The sequence below is a fragment of the Antedon bifida genome, chromosome 2 (genome assembly GCF_963402885.1).
Source record: "Antedon bifida chromosome 2, ecAntBifi1.1, whole genome shotgun sequence".
Lineage (NCBI taxonomy): Eukaryota > Metazoa > Echinodermata > Crinoidea > Comatulida > Antedonidae > Antedon > Antedon bifida.
Window position 1 is genome coordinate 34,909,240 of NC_136227.1, and position 24,925 is coordinate 34,934,164.

General features: G+C 31.8%; 1 protein-coding gene, 1 long non-coding RNA gene and 1 pseudogene across 5 annotated transcripts; 1 reads left to right on the forward strand and 2 right to left on the reverse strand.

Annotated features, from left to right (window-relative positions):
- Positions 1 to 1,624: 1,624 nt before the first annotated feature.
- LOC144836286 (uncharacterized) lies at positions 1,625 to 3,812 on the reverse strand. Its single transcript, XR_013611165.1, has 3 exons — positions 3,386 to 3,812; positions 2,479 to 2,785; positions 1,625 to 1,915 (listed from the first exon to the last, which is right to left on the reverse strand). It is a non-coding gene; the product is annotated as an uncharacterized LOC144836286 (long non-coding RNA).
- A 3,378-nt stretch (positions 3,813 to 7,190) lies between these two features.
- LOC144834809 (uncharacterized) lies at positions 7,191 to 19,892 on the forward strand. 3 transcript variants are annotated; one of them, XM_078689761.1, is made up of 5 exons: positions 7,191 to 7,288; positions 11,929 to 14,448; positions 15,003 to 15,068; positions 15,841 to 15,975; positions 16,955 to 19,892. In XM_078689761.1, the coding sequence occupies exons 2-5, from the start codon at positions 13,938 to 13,940 to the stop codon at positions 18,937 to 18,939; spliced, it is 2,697 nt and encodes an 898-aa protein (XP_078545887.1). In that variant the 5' UTR covers positions 7,191 to 7,288; positions 11,929 to 13,937; the 3' UTR covers positions 18,940 to 19,892. The 3 variants fall into 3 exon arrangements, with proteins under 3 accessions (XP_078545887.1, XP_078545886.1, XP_078545885.1); XM_078689760.1 differs by lacking the exon at positions 7,191 to 7,288 and having other exon boundaries at positions 11,280 to 12,053; positions 13,931 to 14,448; XM_078689759.1 differs by lacking the exon at positions 7,191 to 7,288 and having other exon boundaries at positions 11,280 to 14,448.
- LOC144835668 (lymphoid-specific helicase-like) lies at positions 19,863 to 24,330 on the reverse strand (annotated as a pseudogene). The gene is made up of 9 exons (XR_013611090.1): positions 24,209 to 24,330; positions 23,819 to 23,927; positions 23,437 to 23,595; positions 22,991 to 23,136; positions 22,479 to 22,710; positions 22,076 to 22,195; positions 21,665 to 21,781; positions 21,221 to 21,380; positions 19,863 to 21,039 (listed from the first exon to the last, which is right to left on the reverse strand). The product of XR_013611090.1 is annotated as a lymphoid-specific helicase-like (transcript).
- Between the last annotated feature and the right edge of the window lie 595 nt (positions 24,331 to 24,925).

Below are 24,925 nucleotides of genomic sequence, written 5' to 3' on the forward strand. Positions count from 1 at the left end.
ATAACGCACATAAAAAAACATTCATTTTCTTGTCGAAAAGTGCCCTCTCTAGTTTTCTATTAATTTATTAATAATTATTATTAATTAATGAGTAATATGAACCTGGAAGCTGCAGGTTCTACTTCTAACAAAGTTTCATACCTCCAAATTTCATCAACGTATTCAAAGCACTTCAATATTAAATATCACATTTAACATAAAAAATCGGGTTTTGGATAGAATTTTGCTTAAAAACATATACAAAAAACATCGATAAAAAATACTTTTCGTATTCAAAAACATTTGATACTAGGTATAAATGTTCAATATATGTTGCTCTATTCACAGAAACAAAATTGCATTCATGTAAGTTTTTTTTTGGTTGTTTTTTCAAAATAGTTATTAGCTTGAAAAACATGAGTTGGAATTGTATGGTCTTTCATAAGTGTACATTTTGTAAAAACGTAAATTAAAAAAATCAGTGAAATGGCTTGATAGTTATTTTTTTTTTTGCAATATGGATGGAGCAACCTATATTGAACATTTATACCAAGTATCAAATGTTTTTGAATACGAAAAGTATTTTTTATCGATGTTTTTTGTATATGTTTTTAAGCAAAATTCTATCAAAAACTGAATTTGTAATGTTAAATGTGATATTTATTTAAGTGCTTTGAATACGTTGATGAAATTTGGAGGTATGAAACTTTGTTAGGAGTAGATACAGCTTCCAGCCTTAAATGTAAAAAATATATTCATATTACTCATTAATTAATAATAATTATTAATAAATTAATAGAAAACTAGAGAGGGCACTTTTCGAAAAGAAAATGAATATTTTTTTATGTGCGTTATTATTCCGCTCGAGTTTATTCAATGTACTGTAATATACACTGTTATACTATTTTATTGGAAAGTAATTATTTTTGTGTGAATCTTCTTGAAGTTGTTTGAAAGCATATCCTTTTACTTCTTTTCTTCAGAAACATCTAATTTAGGTCTTAAAGTGACAAATACACACCTCACACCAGATTCTGCCTACACACACTTCATCTCCTGAACTAACATAGTACAGTATAAGTCAAAATAATTGTTTAAAATTTTTTTTTATTGAAAACAATCTGTCTCAAAAAATATTATACAATAGTAACAATATCAGAAAGGTAGGTAGTGTAATAATGTTTAAATTTAAAAATGTGAAAAAAAAACTGAATGTTTATACATACATTACAAATGAAATATATTAACTACTAGCTTATTTTAGTAATGCATACACAAGTACAGAATATCAGAAATCAATGAATCATGTTTCTAAATGTGGCATTATTAGGCTAATTTGCTTTGAGAAAAACATTGATGCCATTGGCCTATACAAAAAATCAAGGCAATTAGACAAAATATTTATATAAACAATTATACTAATATTGGTAGGCATAAAATAAGTGTATATAAACTTTTCTTAAATAATAACAGTATAGGGCCTTACCAATTTATTTAATACATAATATATGAACTATATTCCACAAAAGAAATATAAATGAATTTATATGGACATAATGATTATCAAAACTAGTCAATATAATTAAATTTTAAACTCATTACCAGCATTATAAATAAAATTTTAAAAAGATGAGAATGCAAATAAATATAAGATTCATAGTCCTCATTATACACAATGATTTTCTACTATCACATATTAAAATATAAAACAATCATGTAGCCTTTAATGAATTTACATGGAGGTCTATTCAAATAAATGTAAATAAAAGGGTCATAATAATTATGTCTTCGTCTCCAGTTCGTAGAAAATGAAGTTAGGATTCCATTCATTTCAACAATAAAAAATATTCAAAATATCCTGCCAGTTTGCGTTCAAGAGTACAACCTGCTTAGTTTTTAATACGAGTACTGCTTTCTATACACATAACTTTGATTTCTGCAAAAAAAAAAAAAAATCTCTGTAATAATGTACTTTAATTACTGTAATAATCTAGGTATAGATTATGTTGACCGGGCCAGTGAGAGGGCGTTCGACTGTACTACCATAAGTCCTCTAGGTGTATACAACTTACTTCTTGTCTACAAAGTGTATAGTAGTATGCTAATAGTACTATTATTAGATTAGGTAGTTGGGAGTAGATTGGAGAGATACATCTATTTATAAGAGAGTACTGTATATGGAACTATCTGTGTTAGCCGCCTTTGTATTTTTAGATATAATACCAATAGGTACTATGTATTGGGATACAATTCAACAGTTATGAAAAAAAAGTCCTATGTACTCTGTATGTTGGAGGAAATAAGCATAAGAGAAAATAAAGCCTTGACCACAGGGTGTAAGTCACTATTTTGAATCAGTAGTATGACTTCTTAGGAAATAATTTTAAAATTATCATTGTATGATCGAAAAGAAATATTATAATATCTAACTTTCTCCTTTATATAAATATATTATTTTATCCAAGGGGTTGCAAACACAAGTGTTGTTATGTATTGCACCTTTGTCCTGTCTTTATGTTGTCTGTAATGTCACTGCACTAATGGGTGACCGGTAAACGAGCTTCGCTCTTACGGTTATCCATCCATATAAGTTGTTCATCTCTTATGTTCAGAAATTGAAATGGTAAATAAACTGAAACTGAAACTGTGCTTATGTGGTCCAGGTTGACGAGCCAGAAATGATGGTAGTGCCAGTATACCGTGTAGTTTAGCCTCAAGGCAATACCATGTAGCTGGAGTAGCTTGGAGAAATACAGTAGAGATTTATGAGACTTGGTGTGTGATGATTCAGTATGATAAATTTGTGCTGTGAAAGACAAAATTGTAGAATTATGAAGAAAATATTGTAAAATATAACAAGGAAATTATACTATAGTATAATTAAGGGGTAACCGTATTATATATAATTAATAATAATAAATGCAATGGCAATTACTTATATTATGTATACATTACAATATTACAAATAAATTCATATATTATTTTATTATGATAAGGAAATCTGTTTTAGAATGAGAAAAAGCCATCCCAACCCAGATTTGAATCCAGCTATCAATAAAGCTATAAAACAAAATAAACCATATTGTAGCCGGACTGGGTAGCGTAGACTTACTTGAGGCCTAGGCCTAGTACAATTAGCTAGAAGGATACAGGTCAACCCGTACCCATGCCAACTCGCTCGTACGTACCCAAATTTTGGTTTACTTATCCAAAATTTTGGCTTACTCGTACCCATCATGGGCTGACTGCCTAGTAGTAGTAGTAGTAGCCTAGCCTAAGGCAGCAGGCCCGGCCCTAGCCTACTACAACTTAAGTCTAGGCCTAGCCTAGTACTAGTAGGCCTAGGCCTAGTAGTTAACATCATACATACGCCCTAGACCCTAGTAGTAGCTACCTAGTACTCTACTAGCTAGGCCTAGGTAGTAGCAGTAGTAGTTATTGTAGTAGTATTATTGTATTGTAGTATTAGTTGTAGCTGTCCGGTGGTCCTTGGTCACTTGTCTAACTAGCTACGTCTAGGCTAGATCCCCTAGTAGGCCTAGGCCTAGTACGTAGTAAAGATAATTAGTTATTCTTCAACAGTCACACAATTCAGATTCTGCCGCTGATTGCTAGTGAACAGGGGGAGGGAGAGAAAGAGTTAGAAGAACTGAAATAAGTCGTGACGTATAATAAACATCATACAAAATAATAATATAACTAACGAATCCGTATAATATAATAATGTTGTATGTTATAAAGTAAGGTAAATGCGTTTAATATAATACAATTATATTATAATATAATGTATTTTATTAATAATATAATAGTAAATGTTCATAATATAATGCCAAAACCGAATAATATAATACAAATAGTCAATAATTTGTTACATTTTTCACATAATATATTAGAAATAGATATAATATAATGCTAAAACTAAGTAATATAATGCAAAACGTATATTTCATTACAATACAATATATAATATAATAAAAAAATGATATAATAATATAATATTTTGAATACTTCAGACAGCTGAGGCTTGCCATAATATTCACTAAGCCAGTTTCTTTTGACATTTAATTTTGATAAAATTTCATGTGGGTTCATTAGTCTATTGATTCTTACTAAATCATTGATCTGATTGAAACCTACATTACTCCATGTTTTATAAAACAAAGTAGTGTTTTTACAAACAATTTCCTTATTACCCCATAGGTTTTCTTGTATAACATTATTACAAGATTTTGCCTTACTGTTTATATTTGTATTAAATTCTGCACAACTTTTTATTACATTTGAATAAAATAAGGGCATCTTAGCTAACAAAAAACTGCCCTTTCTTATATTCAAGTTTGACATTGGCGCACATTGTTACTACGAAATGAATATTGGAATATTGAAATGAATATTTATAGTTCTTTAGCAATTTACACATTTGTATAATTTGTATAAATTGCCCTTTTAATATTACAAGTTTTAGTTTTAGTAAGTACCATATAATTGTATTGCTATTTATTTTCTAATCTTTAATTGTAATTTGTAAAAGATACTTTGTTTCAGCTTTTGGCTACCACTGTATTTTAATGCTTTTGCAAATAAAAAATACCATGAATATAATATATACTAAAAGTCGGATACAATATTCTGCAGTTTTTAAATACTATTCAAAAAGAATATAGTAGGTAATTTTCTGAAAAAACTTTCTAGGGAATTTTGAATAGAATATTTATAGATGATATAAGACGATATAATCGTGTACATTGTGTGTTTCAACAAAGACAGCTGGATCGTTGATAGCTTTTTTGACGTCACGGCCAAAGTTAATTATATGGCATACATTATTATACGTAGATTATGAATAATAATTATACAGTACTGTAGTTGACGTCAAAGGGAGTGGCGCAGTTGCTGCTACAAATCGTCACATTTGACTGTTATATAGGCCTACTGTCCATATACGAGATTCAGTCTTAAGCCAATTTGTAAGTTTACAATTACATTTCATTTTAATTAGTTCGGAACATTTATTTTCGAAACAAATGAGAATATAGGCATAATGATGATGGTCAAACATATGGAAATAATTATAACCTTTCATCGTTCACCAGCGGCCATTTTGTGCCATTTCGTTCATAAACATTCATTATTTTGTACTAGAGGGTTTAGGAAGTGTAGACGATGGTTCTCGGAATAATGTTTTCCTTGTACGTTTTCTGTCGGTTACCATTATTGAAAATTCTTGACATTCGTAAAACTAAACCTACTCTGTTTCACAGTGTCTTAGATGATTAACATTTTAAAGTAGAATAATAGTGTTTATTATTTGGTAGGGCCCTTATAGGGCTGAGGTGGGGAGGTGGAGGTCATTTGAGGGAGGTGCTTATTCGAGGGATATGTTTAATTTTTTAGTTTTAATAATATGGTAACATTTATAATCAAATAAAATCCTCTATAGATATATGGAAAGTGGTAAAAAAATAATAACAAATAATTGGTAAATTGTAGATAACAGTGCGATTAATTCTACTACAAATAGTATCATTGTGTTACTATAAATACAATATTGTGTTAGTATGTAAACGAGATATAAATATTCGGCAATACCGTACACGTAAATTATTAATGCAATACTGTATAAAGATTCGATAGTATGTAAATGAGATATAAATATTCGGCAATACCGTACACGTAAATTATTAATGCAATACTGTATACAGATTCAATAGTATGTAAATGAGATATAAATATTCGAGGCCTAACTCTCTTTTTTTTAAATAGAAACCAAATAGCGCCATCACCGTACAACATGAGACCGTACCACCATTGTTTTGATCCAATTCATCACAAGTTTTTGTTCGTATTGCTTTGTAAATGAACGGCTGATACAAAAGCGTTTGTTCAATCATAGTTTGAATAACATTTATCGTTTGTCACTACGTCGAGTCAGAGTGTTTCTATTCTAAATATAACCCAATTATTTTTACGACCAGCATTATACAATAATGCAACATAACATTAATAAGACAAAGCACGGTACGTCTTGGAATATATAAATAGATTAGGACTAATAAAAATAAGTAACAACGCAGAACATAACCATGATCATTATTATACAGTATCTACAAACATGATTCAAACGGAATTGCCTTCAATATTACTCGTGTCAATTGCATACAAGTAATTCCGGTATCTAGGCAACTTCCGTCTTATCGCTATTGTGTTGCTGTTTATGAAATGTTGTATAGGTGTTTTGTAATTGTAAGTGTGTGTTTTAATAAACTCAACGATAGACACCAAATTTTTTTCAAAAAGGCTGTTATAGGTATGATATTAATTATATATTTAAATCTATATTCAATAAATCATATCATTTTAGAAGGAAATTGGGAGTATTTTTCTCCAAATAGTTTCTGTGTAATTTTGAGTGAATAAGTATCTGTGGAAAGGCTTTTGTGACGTCACGGCCAAATCAATATAGCGCGGCATGTGATCGTGATATTAAAGTTGACCTCAAAGAGAATAGCGCGCAGTTGTTGCTACGAAATGAATATTGGAATATTGAAATGAATATTTATAGTTCTTTTGCAATTTACACATTTGTATAAGTGTGTGTGGGTACAATATGCATATCAGAAAAATTATTATAAAAGAGTGTAGGTAATTTTCTAAAAATAATTTCTAGGGAATTTTGAATGGAATATTTATAGAGACGTCGTACGACGATGCCGATATAATCGTGTACATTGTGTGTGTGACAGTCGGACCGTGGAAAAGTGTTTGTGACGTCACGGCCAAAGTCAATATAGCATACATATACGTGGATTACGAATAATAATTACGTTATGTCTAAAGATACGGTACCGTATCCATACTTTTAAAAACTAAAGGTACGATAATTATAGGGGGCGCTATGTAATGTGCGGCGTAATAATTATACAGTAGTTGACGTCAAAGGGAGTGGCGCAGTTAATTTGGAGGTACAAATCGTCACATTTTGACTGTTAGATAGGCCTACTGTCCATATACGAGATTCAGTCTTAAGCCAATTTGTAAGTTTACACTAATTACACAGTAGTTGACGTCAAAGGGAGTGGCGCAGTTGCTGCTACAAATCGTCACATTTAAGTCCAGATACGAGGAGATCCATGAGTTACAGTCCAGTCTTAAGCCAATTGTAAGTTTACACTAATTATACAGTAGTTGACGTCAAAGGGAGTGGCGCAGTTGCTGCTACAAATCGTCACATTTGACTGTATCGGTATATTGATAGAGTCCAGATACGAGGAGATCCATGAGTTACAGTCCAGTCTTAAGCCAATTGTAAGTTTACAATATTTCATTAATATAGTTCGGAACAATAATATGAGAATAATATAGGCATAGCTCTGATGGTTATGCTTCCATTGTTATTTGTAGTAGAGTGTGGGTTGTTATTATTGTGATAGGGGTGTGGTATGTTATGTTTTATGTATAGAAGGCGGGATAGAAGGGTCTATTGAAGGTTTACGATGAAATCGGTCGCGTCTGAAATCGGTCGCGTTTGAAATCGGTCGCGATAAAATCAACTTCCGGTATTTTAACTTCCGTTAGAGCTATACGTTTGAAATCGGTCGCGTTTGAAATCGGTCGCGCTATTTTGTATGGAGCGAGATGCATGCTAGCGGGATATACATTTTCTTCGATTATATAGTCTAGATGATTTAATTGATATTTTTTAGGAACCAGATTATTTATGTGGATATTTTTTATTTTTGTTAATAAATATTTATCATCAATCATTTTTTTTAATTTCACAGGTCTCGGAGAAGGACTGTGTCTTTTCAAAATGGCCATTTCTAAACACGTTTAAATATTATTTTATTAGGCATAATAATAATATATAATAATTTACATCTATTTTATTATGTACTGTAATTAATATATTATATAGAGAATATACGTCTGTGTCTTTTATTATGCAAACAATTACGTAAAAGATTTATAAATAATGAGATAAATATTTATATTTACTGTAGGCCTACTAAAAAAATAATAACGATCGAGGTGAAAAAAATGTTAATAGTATTAGAAATTCTATATTCAAAATTAACTAAAAACATAATTAGCGTTTTCATTAAAAATATATCGACTGATTTCAAACGCGACCGATATCATTAAACGTATAGCTCTAGCGGCGCGCCATACAAAATACCGGAAGACAAGTATAGGGTAGGGGTGTGGTGTATTATGTTTTATGTAGAGAAGGGTGTCTATAGAATTGGAAGACAATACAATTGTTCTGTTATGTAACCTACAGTACAAACTACAAGGAACAATACAGAACATCAAAAACTAGCAATGCATGTACTTTTTATAAGGCATGTTGTTATTAGGTACTGTGTTAGGGAATGCCAAGATTTTGTAACAATTACTATATTAACTAGGCCCATGTATATTTACTATATATAAAAACTAACCTAAACACTACAGTATAATCACAATTAAAACATATTAAATACATACTGTTATGCCTATCTTGATTTCAACACATTAAATTTTAGTACAATATCGGAATTAAAACATGTTAAACTACAAAACAACTAAACTAAATATCACAATCGGAATTAAAAAATCTTAAATACTACAGTACAATCGTTATTAAAATATCCTAAATACTACATTACAATCGGTTAAATTACCTACACTCTAAATTGTTGTGAACGTAAAAGAATGTTGGCAAATGCATTCTAATTCTATTGGTAGATAAGTAAATATTTTGTATTTGCAAGGGATAAATCTCAACATCGTGGATTTGAACCTAAGAACCTGGTATCGGTAGACGAACATAATTGAAGATTCATTGACATAATTATATGTTTTTTGTTTGTTTTACCATACATTTACATTTAATGCTAAGTGTAAAACGAATTGTAGATACAGAAACAAAATGGTAACAGATTCATTGACATAATAATTATTATATGTATTTTTGTTTTACGACGAATCGGCTATAGTTGATACGATTATAATCAGTATGTGATAGATCTTATTAAATGTACTACTGTAATCTTTATTAAATATACTACTGTGTTATCTTTAGATAAATTATATTTTTTATTTGTAACTGGAATAAAAACTAATTTCTTTATATACTTTCTGTATCTATAAATCCCTAAAAATTATTCAATATCCACCTTAGAGAATCCACCTAATATCCATATTAGGGAAGGATACCTAAAAATTATATTGAAATAAAGAGCCATAATATACTGTATTAACTTGAAAACTGAAATTAATTCAACAGCGTGCAGGGCGTTAGTTGTTTTCCCTTTGTTGCTGAAACATTATGCACTAAACAAAAGAACAAAAGCAGCCGTATTTTAACACATTAACACACTCAAATAATAAATGGGACACCCCTATTTTCCCATCTTTGTATAATGGTATAGTCCATATTATAAGTCGAGGTAGCCGAAAACGGCACCTGATCCGAACCTTATCATAATCCTCGGGTGATTGCCGAACCTGATCATAATCCTCGGGTGATTACCGAACCTGATCATAATCCTCGGGTGATTACCGAACCTGATCATAATCATAAATGCAGCGGGTGTTCACTCCTCTTGCGTTCTGCGCAATACTAGCACCGCCAACTACAATAATAATACATATGCTCGGCCGGACTCCATTTATAGCTCTGCTAGTTACTTTTTCGTTTATGGTTATGTGGTTGTGGATCGGAAATGTTGACCTGTTCCTGTTAATTGAACGTATACACATGTTCTCGTCTCTCAATTCAGAATGTACGTGGCCATCACAATAAACAAAACAGATACATAATTATATTTTAACATTTTTATATTTTAACTATGCTCAGGTGTAAATTTGTTTAGTTTTGACTAATATTTCATTTTGGTGATGTTACTCATGTGTTCAGTAGTGTTACTGATTGCGCAACCTGTCGCCTGGCCAACATAATCCTAGTACGCTGCGGGTAGCAAAACATAAAGAACACAATAATAATAGTAATGACATCAGAATAAGATGTTTGGTTCTTATTTTGTATTCCATCGATACTGTGTACTGTACGTTTACAAAAACAATTGTTGAAGTAAACAAACAGGTGGATTCAGATGAAATCTGATCGTCTATCCTCACCCGTTTGTAATGTTTTGCTTCTTAAAAAAATATTGATAAATATATTATTGCACAGTGTTGTAAATAAATACATTAAAAAACAATTAAGTTGAGATGAAAATGTAATCTATTATAAACAAGATAGCATAAGATGATATTGTGCTTAACTTCCTTAATGGTGATGTAACAACAATCTAAAAATCAGATCTTGGAATTTGTTTCATTTTTCTTTAAAATAATAGTTTTATTTCCTTCACGAAAGACAACGTGTATACCAGTTTGGATTTCTTATTATCGGAATAGAACATTTTAATAACTTCCTTATAGCGTGCTGATAACAAGAACTCATTCTGGTTCTTAACTTAATGAGAAGAAAAACAACTTAATTACACAGCAAAATACAATAGCAGATTATACAGATATTACAATAACAGAACAGATTTTTACTTCAATAAAAACGTTAATGTTAAAATAATACAATGTACAACAACATTTATTTTTATCTCCGTGGTGCAAACTTTCTGCTGTTAGACTTCTAGCAGACGTTACGGTGTGTTTAAAATACGAACAAACCAACAAAATTGTGTTGTAATATGTCTCGGCAAGGAATTTTGGTCGGAAGCAGCAAACTGAAATGGAAAAATAATAAATGGAAAATCAGAACCAAACCCTAAATCTAAACCAAACTCACAATCAGCACCAAACTCAAAATCAGAACCAAACCAAAACTAAAAATCAGAACCAATCTCAAAATCAGAACCAATCTCAAAATCAGAACGAAACCCAAAATCAGAACCAAACCAAAAATCTAAACCAAACCCAAATTCAGTAGTCTGAATCACGCATTCCAAAGATAATGGATATGCATGCTGATAGTGTACAATAAGTTGCTGTGTTTTAAGATAACGGATATGCATGCTGATAGTGTACAATAAGTTGCTGTGTTTTAAGATAATGGATATGCATGCTGATAGTGTACAATAAGTTGCTGTGTTTTAAGATAATGGATATGTATGCTGATAGTGTACAATAAGTTGCTGTGTTTTAAGATAATGGATATGTATGCTGATAGTGTACAATAAGTTGCTGTGTTTTAAGATAATGGATATGCATGCTGATAGTGTACAATAAGTTGCTGTGTTTTAAGATAATGGATATGTATGCTGATAGTGTACAATAAGTTGCTGTGTTTTAAGATAATGGATATGTATGCTGATAGTGTACAATAAGTTGCTGTGTTTTAAGATAATGTTTATCAAAACTGTACACATTGTTGTTCATCTGACCTTTGACATGACGACATTTTACAAAGGTTTTAGCATCCGCGCCTACATCAAATGCGTCTGTTACAGTTACAGCACTTTATAATAGGCCAAATAAATCAACGTTGTTCCGTACACGTGTAGGCCTACAATAGTGACATTAAAAAAAGACACAAATTAACATAAATCATTAAATTTATGGTAAATGGTAAACTGTTATAATACAGTAATAAAGAAACACATACGAAGTTATGAACTAACAAATCATGCGTTTTGTTTGAGTGATTATCACGTCATGCATGAATGCACAAAGGAAGCCGGTACTTCCTTCATGATGAAATATTAAAATCAAGAACCTTAGAATTCTTATATTATTGTGGTATCAGCTTCAACGGTCTACTCGTCATGACATAGGACTTGAACACTTTGTTGTTTGTTCATTTCATGTCGCTCATCATTGAACTTATGGTGATCACGATTAGGTTGATCCGGCTTTTTATAGTTAGCCGACTTTGCTTTAAAGTGAGAAAACAATTCAATCTGCATTACTGGTAAACCAGTGTGTATTTTTCATAATCACAATGAGAGCTGTATATAAAGGAAACATAGCTGTTGCAGCAAACATTACAACAGTTGGTACTTAAGTGAAAAGGCCCTGACGACGAACTCAGAGGAAACATTGTTCATAGCAACAGACGACCTCGTTAACCTGTAAGTAATCTGTATTTGTTTCTGTTTTGTAGGTGAGAATCATCGAATTTGTCCATTCTTACCTTTCTTTGCTAATAATATAATGTATATACAGCCTCAACAACAACGCATGCATTTTCTCGTCTCTCAATTCAGAATGTGGCTATCACAATAAACACAATACAAAATACTTACATGTATTTATTTTTACTATGCTAGCTAGTGTAATACAGTAAATTCGTTTAATCTATTCCATTTTGGTGAGGTTACTCCAGTTTGTCGTCACTGGTTACCCAACCTATCCAATGTAATCCTAAGTACGCGTGCGCAACATAATTAGAACATTATAAATTACCCGGATGCTTGTCACTAAATTGACTATGAACAAACTGCACACATTGAACTTGATATGAAACGATCGTCACTTCATACGTTTGACATATTTCACCAACCCTATTGATCTGATCCAACAGACTCATACAGAGGTAAATATGTTTCAAGACAAAACCTAAATTTATCCAAATTATACCCTTAAGGGTCTTCTTGTTAAAGGGAAACATTACTACTAACTTGGCAGGTATCATTCAGGAAAGTCATTGTTAATTGAAAATTTTTTCTAGACAAATCGTGCAAATAAAATACGCTAAAAATGCTTTTTAGTCGAAAGAAAAGATACGGGACGCTGTTTGATGACATTGATAAATAATTGTGCAAACACATATGGTTTAGATTTGTTTCAACTCCTCTATAATGTGGCGCGTAGATTTGTAAAAACTAGGGCTACAAAAAAGAATTGGGCCAATAGTGACATCCATAATGGCTTCTGATTCTGAATGAACGAGCAATAATAACCTTATAATACTGTATGTTTCGATGGAATGGTTAAACTTTTTTTTTTATTCTCTTTTTCAACTAAAGTACGTGGAAAAAATTACTATTCTATAAAAAAAATTTCTACAAATGAAATTACGAATCAATATTAAATATTTATGACCGTGTTCACATTTTTTCGCCGCACTTTATGGAATGAAAGGAAAGAAATTAAATTGTGATTTTTGATGTGTGCATTTAATTGTGTTTGTTTTGGAGATACCTTGATATAATTAATGCCTATAATACTGTACATAAGCGAGCATAGTGTAATAGTTGTAATCAATTAAATCACTTATTTTTTTTATTGTGTTTTTACTCTTGAATATTATTTTGATTCCTATTTCTTATAATATTATGTTTTATGTATTTTATATTTGTTTTTTTGTGCCACTAATTTTAAAAGGTGATAACCAATGAATGAAACAATTTTATATAACACCTACATACATTCATGTCATTTGATTGGACGATTGTATCACATGGCGTGAAATAATACGTACTATTTAACGATCGTGAAAAAGTACTTTTTTTTCATTTTTCGCGTATATCCAATACAGCACCGTCTGTTCTGTGACGCGCACCACGCGATCGCTCCTTTACAACGAGATCAGAACAATGACAGTGGCAATGACAAAAATCTATTTCGATGTTCTATAACAAATACGATAATGAATGTTTTTATATTCGTTCTATTTCATATTTAAAAACTCAAGACGATGCTGCTAGATATGTTAAATAACGTACGCCTATGAAAAACAAATGTACTGGTAATAATAATGAACTGTGCGAAATCAAATGACTTTGGACATTTTTGGTCCAACTGAATAAAACATAAAATGAGAGCATTACTTCTATAATACAATAAAATAATGGTCTATTATGCTTATTAATAATATTCTGAAATTGTGTACAATTCAAAAAGTATTTTTAAAACGGTAGAAAAAAAAACACATTTCTATCGAAGTTGCTAAAATCAGTAAGAAAGTAAAATTCGACAAAATTAAATTAATTATTATTCTTTACAGATTCAAAATGGATGAAAAAGATGTAGAATTCCAAACATTTCTGAAAGAACTAAGTGAACACTATTCTGGTGTAAAGATGCGATGGCTGAGAATGCTTCTATTTGGTATTTTACCCATTGGAACTCTTGATGAAAAATCAACCCTAGATTTATTTAATCAACTGACTGAACGTGGATGTATTTCCAAAACTGATGTTAAGCTGTTGTCGGACATTGCTGAAGTAACCATGATGGTCTCAGCAACAAAACGCATAGACACATATAAGAACACTATCCAAAGTAGCGATACAGCAGGTGTAGGATTAACAGCATATCGCAGAGCAATGTTTAATGTTCTAACTAACACTGACGAAGACGATTTGATGACGGTTATTGGTTTCTACAAACTGAGTGCCTACAACTATAACAATATATGGGATGTTGTATATCACATTGAGAAAGCCGGACGCTTGAATTCACAAGACGACCGTGACACTTTTGTAAAGCTTATAAACCAACATGCACAAGGTTTTCTAAAAGGTAGATCGCCACATTATTATACATAATACACTTACTTGAGATCATTTGATTTAAATAGAACCTAATTATTACGTAATTTTGAAATGTGCATTTAACGAATAATAATATTATAAAACGAATCTCGGTTGGGCCGACTTTTTTTTCATTTTCAGATTTACTGATCTTTATATCGCTTTCAAAATTAATTAATAATAATAAACAAAATGACACCCAGGTTAAGTCCGAATAAAGGTGCATGTTATGAACATAAATATTTCTGTTATATTAGTTATATTTGAATGAAACATAATTTATGTTGAATTAATGCTCCCAATAATTGAAATATTTGATGTAGGCCTATAGAACATTCATTATAAATTCACGTTTTTTTACTGTCATTTATTAAACAGTGGAAGTGGCAACCAGTAATAATGAAGAACAAGAAATGCCAAAAGAAGTTAAATCAGAAACAGTTACTAATAATGTACTATTTTGCTCCCAATCAGTAGTTTTTTAGGTAAAATAATAATAATTGTCTTTAAATTGTTTTTCTTATTATTCTGTTATTAAAATAGGTCAAGTACTAGCAACCAGTAGCAATGAAGGACAAGGAATTCCAAAAGAGGATAAATCAGAAACAGGTTAGTTGCTTTCAGAATAATAATAATATTTAAACAAAATCCTTTTTAGTCGTGGACGCGACTCTATAGTTCACTATGTCGGTCGGTCGGTCTGTCGGTCCGGTATCACTATGCGTTTTAGCACGCGACTTATGGCTGTTGGCCTTGTTGATGTTTAATTCCAATCCTGACCACATGTAGAATGATATGATAATTAGGAAGCTTCATTATTTTAAAAACGAAATGTTGTTTTAACAAACATGTTAAAACATCATAATAAGTAAGACTCATATTACACATATTATTCTTTGAGAACTAATAAGCTTAATTCTAATCCGCATTACAAAGTTTGTTTACTAAATACAAATAAATATAGGTCTACTTAAAAGCTAGATTTTCAGAGTAAATGTTTATGTTTTATTAGTATTTTAATACACTAAAACTCTGAAAATGTTTTTTTCTGTTTGCTGCCCTCTGTTGAGCATATTTCGACGACCCCTGATGGATTAAAAATTGTGTTTGCCGCCCTCTATAATTCCGCCTATACTACAATCAATGAAAATACGAAGTTTCTGTAACAATCAAATATTCTTATGCATTAACAACAATCATGATAGTATATAGGCCTGAAAAAGCATAAATAAATAGTTAACTTGATTACATTCATATATTAATTTGGTAAAAATACTGCCTAATGGAACAATTGGTAATCGGCAATGTAATAATATTAATAATGTTTTCCAAATAAAATATATTCAGAAAAGATAGAATTAGTTATTTTTTCCTTAAACAGATGAGGAAGTGTCGACGACTCTTAAAGAAGAACAAGGAAAGCGAAGAGAATATAATGACCCCGCCTCACAACGAAACAGAAAATCTTGGTTTGTTATCACTCTTGAAAGATTGGGCTTGAAAAAATCAGATTCAAGTGAGTTACTTTAGTTATGTCGTATGCATTACATAATAATATGGTATTTAAAATTAATAATAGCACAAAAAAAAGATCTCCTATTCAGAAAGTATATTAAGTAAAACTTAGTTTGATGGGTTTAGATAGATATAATTTATGTTTGAAGAAATGTTTATCAAACAAAATCACATCGTCTTACTTTAATTTTGCTCATTTAATCATAATTAATTTGAAAATAAAATGTATTCATAAAATAATTGATAAGATTTTGTAATCAAATTCAAATTAATAGTAATTGACCGTAATATATATATTTTATTTGCCGCCCTCTATAATCCCCTTTACTGTACAGATTAATTAGGGCCTATAATGCACAAGTGTATGTCATTTGGCATACAATATTATGGATGATCATTAATGAATGTAATTATGATGTAGATAATTGTGAGTTTAGTTTCAATCATAAACGTCCTCCGCAATAAATGGCCTTTTAACCTAATAACTTAAATGCATATATTGTTATTGCTGTCATAAGCAAAAGTTGTACTACTGATATACCTGAAAAATCTTTAATTTCTTATACTACAATTTAGTTTTTAATTAACCTACAAATTTTAAAAGCTTTTATATCATATGAAAATGGTCGGTCAAAATCTGTGTAGTTTTCTCATCTTATTGTATTATTTTTGTTGTCAAAATTCAATACGATTTTTTCGGGTGGCCGTGTACGGGAGGTAATTTACCATACAAACAATTTCATTTTAGTAAAAAAAAAAGTGGCCGTGGCCGCTTACGGGAGAGGTGGCCGCTTATGAGAGGTACCAAATGCACTAATTAGATAGGAAGAACAAATAGGCTTTTGAAAGTGCGGCCGTTACAGGAGGTGGCCGTTAACGGAGGTGGCCGCTCACGGAGGAAATTGTAGGCCTTTATTAATTAAAATTAACTTAAATCAAATATCTTTCTTGACATTTTTCTTAATTTTTTTTCTCATTAGAAAAAATTCAAGAATACCTGGTTCAAAGACAAAAGAAATTGTGTAGACAGGCCAGTAGATTTACACCACCAACAATGCGTGGTAGATACACAGTTGACATTTCGAAGATGTTTACCGATATGGAACTACTGAAAGAACGTGAAAACAATACAGAAACCAACAAACCAAAAACATTAACAGAAGTGGTAGATGTTATCAGCTCCACACCTGGATGTAGAGCTCTTATAGATGGCGAGGGTGGGATAGGTAAAACTACCATATTAAGGCATTTATCATACAACTGGGCTACTGGGCAATCAATTATAGTATTTAAAGATAAAATTGTATTTCTTTTAAGTTTAAGAGATTTAAAACAAGATGACGACATCTTGGATATGATTGTAAAGGAAATTGATATGATAGAGTTTAGCAGGCATACAAAATTAAATTCAGAGTTAATTCAAGATTTTCTAATAACCCATGACGATAAATTGGTATTTTTCTTAGACGGATTAGATGAATTGAGATTTAATAATCCAAGCGTAATAAGTCTGTTCAAAAAGAACAACTTACAAAACAGTACCGTGATACTTACTTCACGAGCAGAAAACATAGATGAATTCGTAAAAGAGAGTGACGTACATGTGAGAGTTAAGGGGTTTAATGACGAGAACATAGGCGAGTACATTGACAAACATTTTGGAAAACTAGAATTGGGAAAATCCCTTCGAAACGAATTGGATATTGACACTTATCGGGCTGGGAGGAAACATCCTGAAGCGTATGCAATGTGCAAAAATCCAATGCTGCTTTTTTCAATCTGTTTGCTGTGGGAAGACAGTCAGAGCTTTCCTACAGATAAAGCTGAACTTTTTAAAGAAATATTTCGTAACATTTTAAATCAGTTCAACAAACAGGAACAATTCGCAAAGCTTTCTAAATTTGAAAACACACCAGCAAAATACGTAAATGCTATGATATTGCTAGGAAAATGTATGTATGATAGCTTGAAAGTAAATCAACTTTCAATAAACATGACAGCTTTGAATGATAAACATACGAATAAAGGTTTGGTTGATATGTCCGTGAAACTTGGATTTGTTTATGAAGAAGCACCGATTTTAAAATCGAATTTTGAAATCATTTTTATGCCTCCTCACAAGTTGATAGTAGAGTCATTGGTGGGATTTTACTTGTGCAAATTATGTGAAAGTGAAGGTATTGAGAATGAGTGCTCAGATGTACGAACATTACTTACACCATTGGATGATGATGAGTGGAAGGTGATACGAGAGAGTGAGCATTTATACAGAGCGAGAGAGTTTGCAATTGGTTTCCTTGATGATAAAGCTGGCGGTTTCCTCAAGCACTGGGTTACAAATAGTTTGTCAACATATCGCAATCTGCCGAGAAATTTAAACTTTGTTAAAAAACAACATAAAGATGCTGTGGTAAATGAATTAATTAATCACATGACAAGCAAAGATTTAGAAATAAATAATCATTTGGATGATATATCTACCTCCATAAGAATGTTTATTGATTACAAAAGTCCAGGTGTACAATGTGACGGGCATTTCATACGTCTAATTATGCAATTGTATTGTATGCAATATCATCATGTTAGTGATTCTGATTGTACCTATTATGAGTATAGTGTCGATGACTTTTGTAGTAAGATGGCATTGGAGCGAAAGGGAAGAGTTATTGCACACATTTTAGGCATTGATGATAGATGTGACGGTTTTGCGATTTGGAATCTATCACGTGATGTATTTAATGACTTTGTATCAGAATGTTCTCTCAAACAAGTTCAATTAGCATTACGTCATCTCGATATCTCTGATAGTAAACTTCACAACATTGATGTTAATACAATGTCTTCATTTCTCATTATGTGTCCTGAGCTGAGGGTGCTTTACATGATGGATTGCAATCTATCAGCTGACGACATTCGTCACGTGTCTGAAAAGTGTTCAATAAGAAATATTACATTTCGTCATTAGTTAGTTTTCACTGATAACGTATGTTACTTCTACTATATAACAGACATATTTTTAAATCTCGCAGCAAGCAGGTGTCAATTTTTAATATCGCAAATAATTTCATTTCTAACATTAAATTTGTATTCAATATAAAAACGACCTTTTATATATAAATCGTATAGTAGATTAAATCAATATGATGATCTAAAACATTATACAATGTTTTTAAACATTTTATTTTGACATACTTACCTTCATCGACGGAGCGCGCGCGCGTACTTCCGCACGCGGCACACTAGCAACGGAAGTAATAATTATTAACAGCTGTAGCATGCAGATAAACAAGAATGTTTGTTTCTTATTCATTATAATCTTTATAAGCTGTGCTGCCATGTTTAATGACAATGATTCTTTTATAATAATGTAATGTTTTTTACTTGATATATTGTATAGAATTGGTTGTGCGTGTTTTAAAGTAATTATGTGATAATATTATATTAAATGTAATTAATACAACTCTTTATAATTAGGTTGGATGGTTAAATACTAAAAGTAAAGTGGTACAACTTGAAACTACAAAAAATAGCATGAACATGATCAAACGTAATTTGTTATCAAAAGCAGTTTTATTAAATGAAAACGTAATTAGAAATTATATTAACAAATAAACACATTATGAGATGTCTTTGGCACAGTAACAACAACAGAACAAAGTTGAAGTAGAATTTGTAAAACTAAAAATGACAAAAATCAAACAATGAAGACATTATATAATATAGTTTGATATCAATGAATTTTGCATTTAGTTTCATTGCTGTGTTTTTTAATATATTTTTTGATGTAGAAATATTTTTTCTATATGATGTAGAAATAGTGAAATATAATTCTGTATAAAATAAATTTAAAGTTGATAAGTTATGGATTACCATTTATAGATTGGAATAATTAAAGGTTCTACTTAATTTTGAGATATATTTGTGTACAGTCTTTGATTTTCTTTTGTTGTAAGAGTAATAACACTTTGGTGCTAACAATAGTTTAAACCTGAACACTGTGCTGACTTGTAATAACACTTGGTGTTAACAATAGTTTAAACCTGAACACTGTGCTGACTTGTAATAACACTTGGTGTTAACAATAGTTTAAACCTGAACACTGTGCTGACTTGTAATAACACTTGGTGTTAACAATAGTTTAAACCTGAACACTGTGCTGACTTGTAATAACACTTGGTGTTAACAATAGCTTAAACCTGAACACTGTGCTGACTTGTAATAACACTTGGTGTTAACAATAGTTTAAACCTGAACACTGTGCTGACTTGTAATAACACTTGGTGTTAACAATAGTTTAAACCTGAACACTGTGCTGACTTGTAATAACACTTGGTGTTAACAATAGTTTAAACCTGAACACTGTGCTGACTTGTAATAACACTTGGTGTTAACAATAGTTTAAACCTGAACACTGTGCAGACTTGTAATAACACTTGGCGTTAACAATAGTTTAAACCTGAACACTGTGTTGACTTGTAATAACACTTGGTGTTAACAATAGTTTAAACCTGAACACTGTGCTGACTTGTAATAACACTTGGTGTTAACAATAGTTTAAACCTGAACACTGTGCTGACTTGTAATAACACTTGGTGTTAACAATAGTTTAAACCTGAACACTGTGCTGACTTGTAATAACACTTGGTGTTAACAATAGTTTAAACCTGAACACGGTGCAGACTTGTAATAACACTTGGTGTTAACAATAGTTTAAACCTGAACACTGTGCTGTGCAGAAAACAACAGTAACTACTTGCATAGAAATAAATGTCATAAATACCATTAACAATCCCAGATTTCAAATTGTGCAATATTGGGTATACAGTATGTGAACCCAGTACTGAGATCTTTAACTCTATGACATTCTCATTGCAGGATTCCAGAACCTTAAACAAAAGGTCGCTGCGATCCAATAGGAGCTCAAGATCTGCGTCGCTGATGACTTGTTCTTCACAGTTTTTGATAATGCCAGAGTGATCAGTGGAGCGTAACACTTTTAGTAGTTCCATGGGATCCATCACAGCTTTTGAGTCTCTCACCATAGTTTTACTGCCTTTGAATTTACCTAAAAAAAACAAGATAATGAATTTTTGAAATGAATGAGAACAATCAATGCCTAGAAGTTTGCATACTACTGTAGAAATCTATAAAACAATATGATTAATTTAACGCATTCATTTGAATAAACGCCCCGGGCGTTTATTGTTCAGGAGGGTTTTTAGGGAGGTGTGAAAGACAAAATTGACCTTGATGAATGACCATCTTCTCCAGCTTCCTCTTTGCAGCTGCTCTCTCCACTATCTTCTGGTCAATGGTGTTAATGGTCACTAACCTGTACACAATCACTGGCTTTTCTTGACCAATTCTGTGGCATCTATCTTGGGCTTGTAGATCTGACTGTGGATTCTATAATATAACTATAAATGCTACTTTACAATGTATTGAAAGTCACTACACTAAAACAAAGATTACACCACAAGCTTGTGACTAATTATTATAACATGGGTTCAAGGATGTAGCCAATCAGACGCGCTGAAATGAGTCACTAGTGCGCTCTTTATTTTTTCACTATCATGCACTTGAGTGCAAAAAGTGCGCAGCTAAAAAGTATATTGCACTCTGTGTGTAAATCGTATGTCAGATTATTGATCACGCTGTAATAAAATGTAGTAATTATTTATTTAACTTACCCAATCACTGTCATATATAATGACTGTGTCAGCTGTTGTCAAGTTGATGCTTAACCCACCAGCTCTTGTTGAAAGCAGAAAGATGAAATAATCAGGACCAATGCTAAAATTACTAGTCTGAGAAAGATAATAACACAACTTTCTTCCACTAATTTTGAATAATTGAGACAAACAAACAAAAAACTGCTACAACCAACTGATATTAAAGATAATTAGCATTAGGTGGACATTTGGTAAAAATTAAGACAAACACATTTTCTATTTTTTCTCAGTAAAAACATTCATAATACTAATTAACATAATACAGCAGTAGTTGCTAAAATCAGAATGAGTGTATCAACTTAATTCAGTATCATTTATATTTACAAGTTCTTCCAAATAATTCTAAATTTCTTCATCTTCACCATATACCTGTTGTTGTCTCTCAGCAAAAGCCATGCTGCCATCTAGATGACAGTAGTTGTGGTTTCTTAAGTGGCAGTAATCTTCAAGTATGTCAAGCATTGAGGTCATCTGGGAAAAGATGAGGACCTACAGACAAACAGACAAACAGATCAAACATGGAGGTCATCTGGGAAAAGATAAGGACCTATAGACAAACAGATCAGACATGGAGGTCATCTGGGTCATCTGGGAAAAGATGAGAACCTACATACAAACATATCAGACATTGAGGTCATCTGGGAAAAGATCAGGACCTACAGACAAACAGACATATAATTCAGATGTTTTTATAAAATAATCCGGTACCAATTGCCAATTTCATTAACTTATTACATTCTTTTAAACTAACATGAATATTTAAGATTGATACCTTGTGCCCACGCTTCTTTAGTTCAGGTAACATTCTCTCCAACACTAAAAGCTTTCCGCATGACTTGACAAGATCCTCGTCAACTTTGAACTGTTGCGTGACCGGGTCAAGTGGATATTCCAGTAGGTAAGGATGGTTACAGCATTTTCTTAGTTGCATTACAATGTTTTGAAGCTTAATATTAACTACTGATTCTGTATTTGATGGGGTCACACCAAGTGCAGTTGGTTCTCTGAAATAAATAATAAAAGGGGCATAAAGTAATGTACTCATGGATGTTGTACTGGTGGAGGTAGACAGGGACACCCTCTCACCAAAATAAGTGCTAAGCATCTGTTCCGACTACAGGACATTATAGATATAGCACTAACCAACACCATACTACAAAGACTAATTTCAACAAACACCCAAAACCCCATGCCACCTGATTACAACAAAATATTTTTCCCATTCAATCTTAACTTGTTGGTACTCACGCCTAGACTTCTCTACTACAACTATTGTAAACTCACTTGGCAATTGGGTCTCTAATCTTTTTGTACCAATCTTCAACATCATCAGATTCCTCATTTTCATTAAATACAATGGAGTAGTCAACCTTTTTATAGCATCCTCTCTTGGGTCGACCTTTTGGGGTCAATGTTACCTCTTCTTTTTTCTGTGGAACAAAAGGATGGCAGGTGACAACAACATTCTTTTTATATACGTTTCAATAGTTTGGAACTTAATAACATAAGGCAGCTAAACAAACTATAGAAAGTGTGGCACTCAGGACTCGATTTTTTAACTTTTAGTTATCAACCAATCATTGGTTAATTCTTACTGCAATTACTCAGCTGCAGAATCACGCCTCATTTATTTTAGCAGGTGTTTCTAATTTAATGTTAACTAACACTCTGGCTTGTAGGCAGCTAGGTTGATTATAACAGAGCCATGGCACATGATGCACTGTTCTTACCTTGGGTTTGACCTTATCAATAATTGACCTGTCTAGAGTTGATGCGTAGAATTCTTGTTGAATACTCATCATTGGTGCATTTACAATGATCTCTTTCTTTGGAGGTATTGTCAGGTCAACATCTGTCTTTAAGCGTCGTAATAAAAATGGCGTCAAGATCTATAAGATACAGTTTTAATACAGAATAAAATTACCCACAGAAAATATCAACATTAATCTGTGCATGCATTAAAGCCCAGTATAATCTGTTCCGTTCTCATCGGGACTATAATTGGTTGATTTAACGTTCGGTCCGATAGAAAGTTTATGACGTCACGCTCTGTTAATTACCGTTCCCTTCGTTTTTGATCTAAGAAACTGTCAACTGATTTGTTGGCAGTACCTGGTGCATCATGGATATAACATAATAATGTTGATCTCTCACCTTAGCTTTAATGGCTTCTTCATCTTCATGACTTGAAAATTAATTAAAATCAAACCAGGATTGAAACCTGAAAAATAAGATAAAGGAAGTTTATATCCACATCAGTTTTGTTCTTATACAGAGGGAAATTGTTTGGTGGGCAGTGATTGACATGTTTGCCTTTCACACCTGCTCCGGAAAATAAAAATTGCGTTTCATTTTGTTTTCACAACACGCCATGTGTCAATCTTTTTCCTCGATATGACGCATCATGAAAACAATAAGTCACTAATGCTGTACAAGGTACAATCTGTTGCGAACCTCAACTGGAGCAGGACCGGATTCAAATTGATAACAATTAATACTTACGTTTGTAGATCATCAAACACTTCTGGTAGTAAGAAGTTTAGCATAGACCACAACTCAGACAGGTTGTTTTGAAGTGGGGTACCAGTAAGTAGAAGTCTGTTGGCAGATTGGTACGTCTTTAGTTCTCTAAAATAAACATAGTTGCATACAAAATCAAACAATTTATCTTACCACCTTATAATTTAAATAGCTTGTATCAAGTTGGAGGCTAAGTTGTACTGCTATAAATTCATTACGAACATGTTAGGATATTTCTCTAAACATGATGGTGGTTTCCAAACAGTGAAAGTGGTAGGAAAGACTAGGTTAAGAACAGACTTAAGTTGGTATGTGAAATATAAGCTGGGTAGAATTAGATTAGGCTCAACTTCACTCAGCACAAATACTTCTTTACATATGACACTCTGTGTGTAAATCGTATGGCATTATTGATCACGCTGTAATAAAATGTAGTAATTATTTATTTAACTTACCCAATCACTGTCATATATAATGACTGTGTCAGCTGTTGTCAAGTTGATGCCTAACCCACCAGCTCTTGTTGAAACCAGAAAGATAAAATAATCAGGATAATTCCTGAAATTACTAATCTGACAAAGATAGTAACACAACTTTCTTCCACTAATTTTTAATCATTGAAAAACAAATATATATAACTGATATATTGTATTAAAAGGATAATTATTATTAATTGCTTTTGGATGTGTAAAAATTAAG

What these genes read in the sequence shown, in the direction of transcription:
- LOC144834809 (XM_078689761.1), top strand. Translation starts at nt 13,938, where the DNA reads ATGGATGAAAAAGATGTAGAATTCCAAACATTTCTGAAAGAACTAAGT. An exon ending in TGCACAAGGTTTTCTAAAAG is followed by an intron (nt 14,449 to 15,002) that starts GTAGATCGCCAC and finishes TTATTAAAATAG; the next exon opens with GTCAAGTACTAGCAACCAGT. An exon ending in AGAGGATAAATCAGAAACAG is followed by an intron (nt 15,069 to 15,840) that starts GTTAGTTGCTTT and finishes TTCCTTAAACAG; the next exon opens with ATGAGGAAGTGTCGACGACT.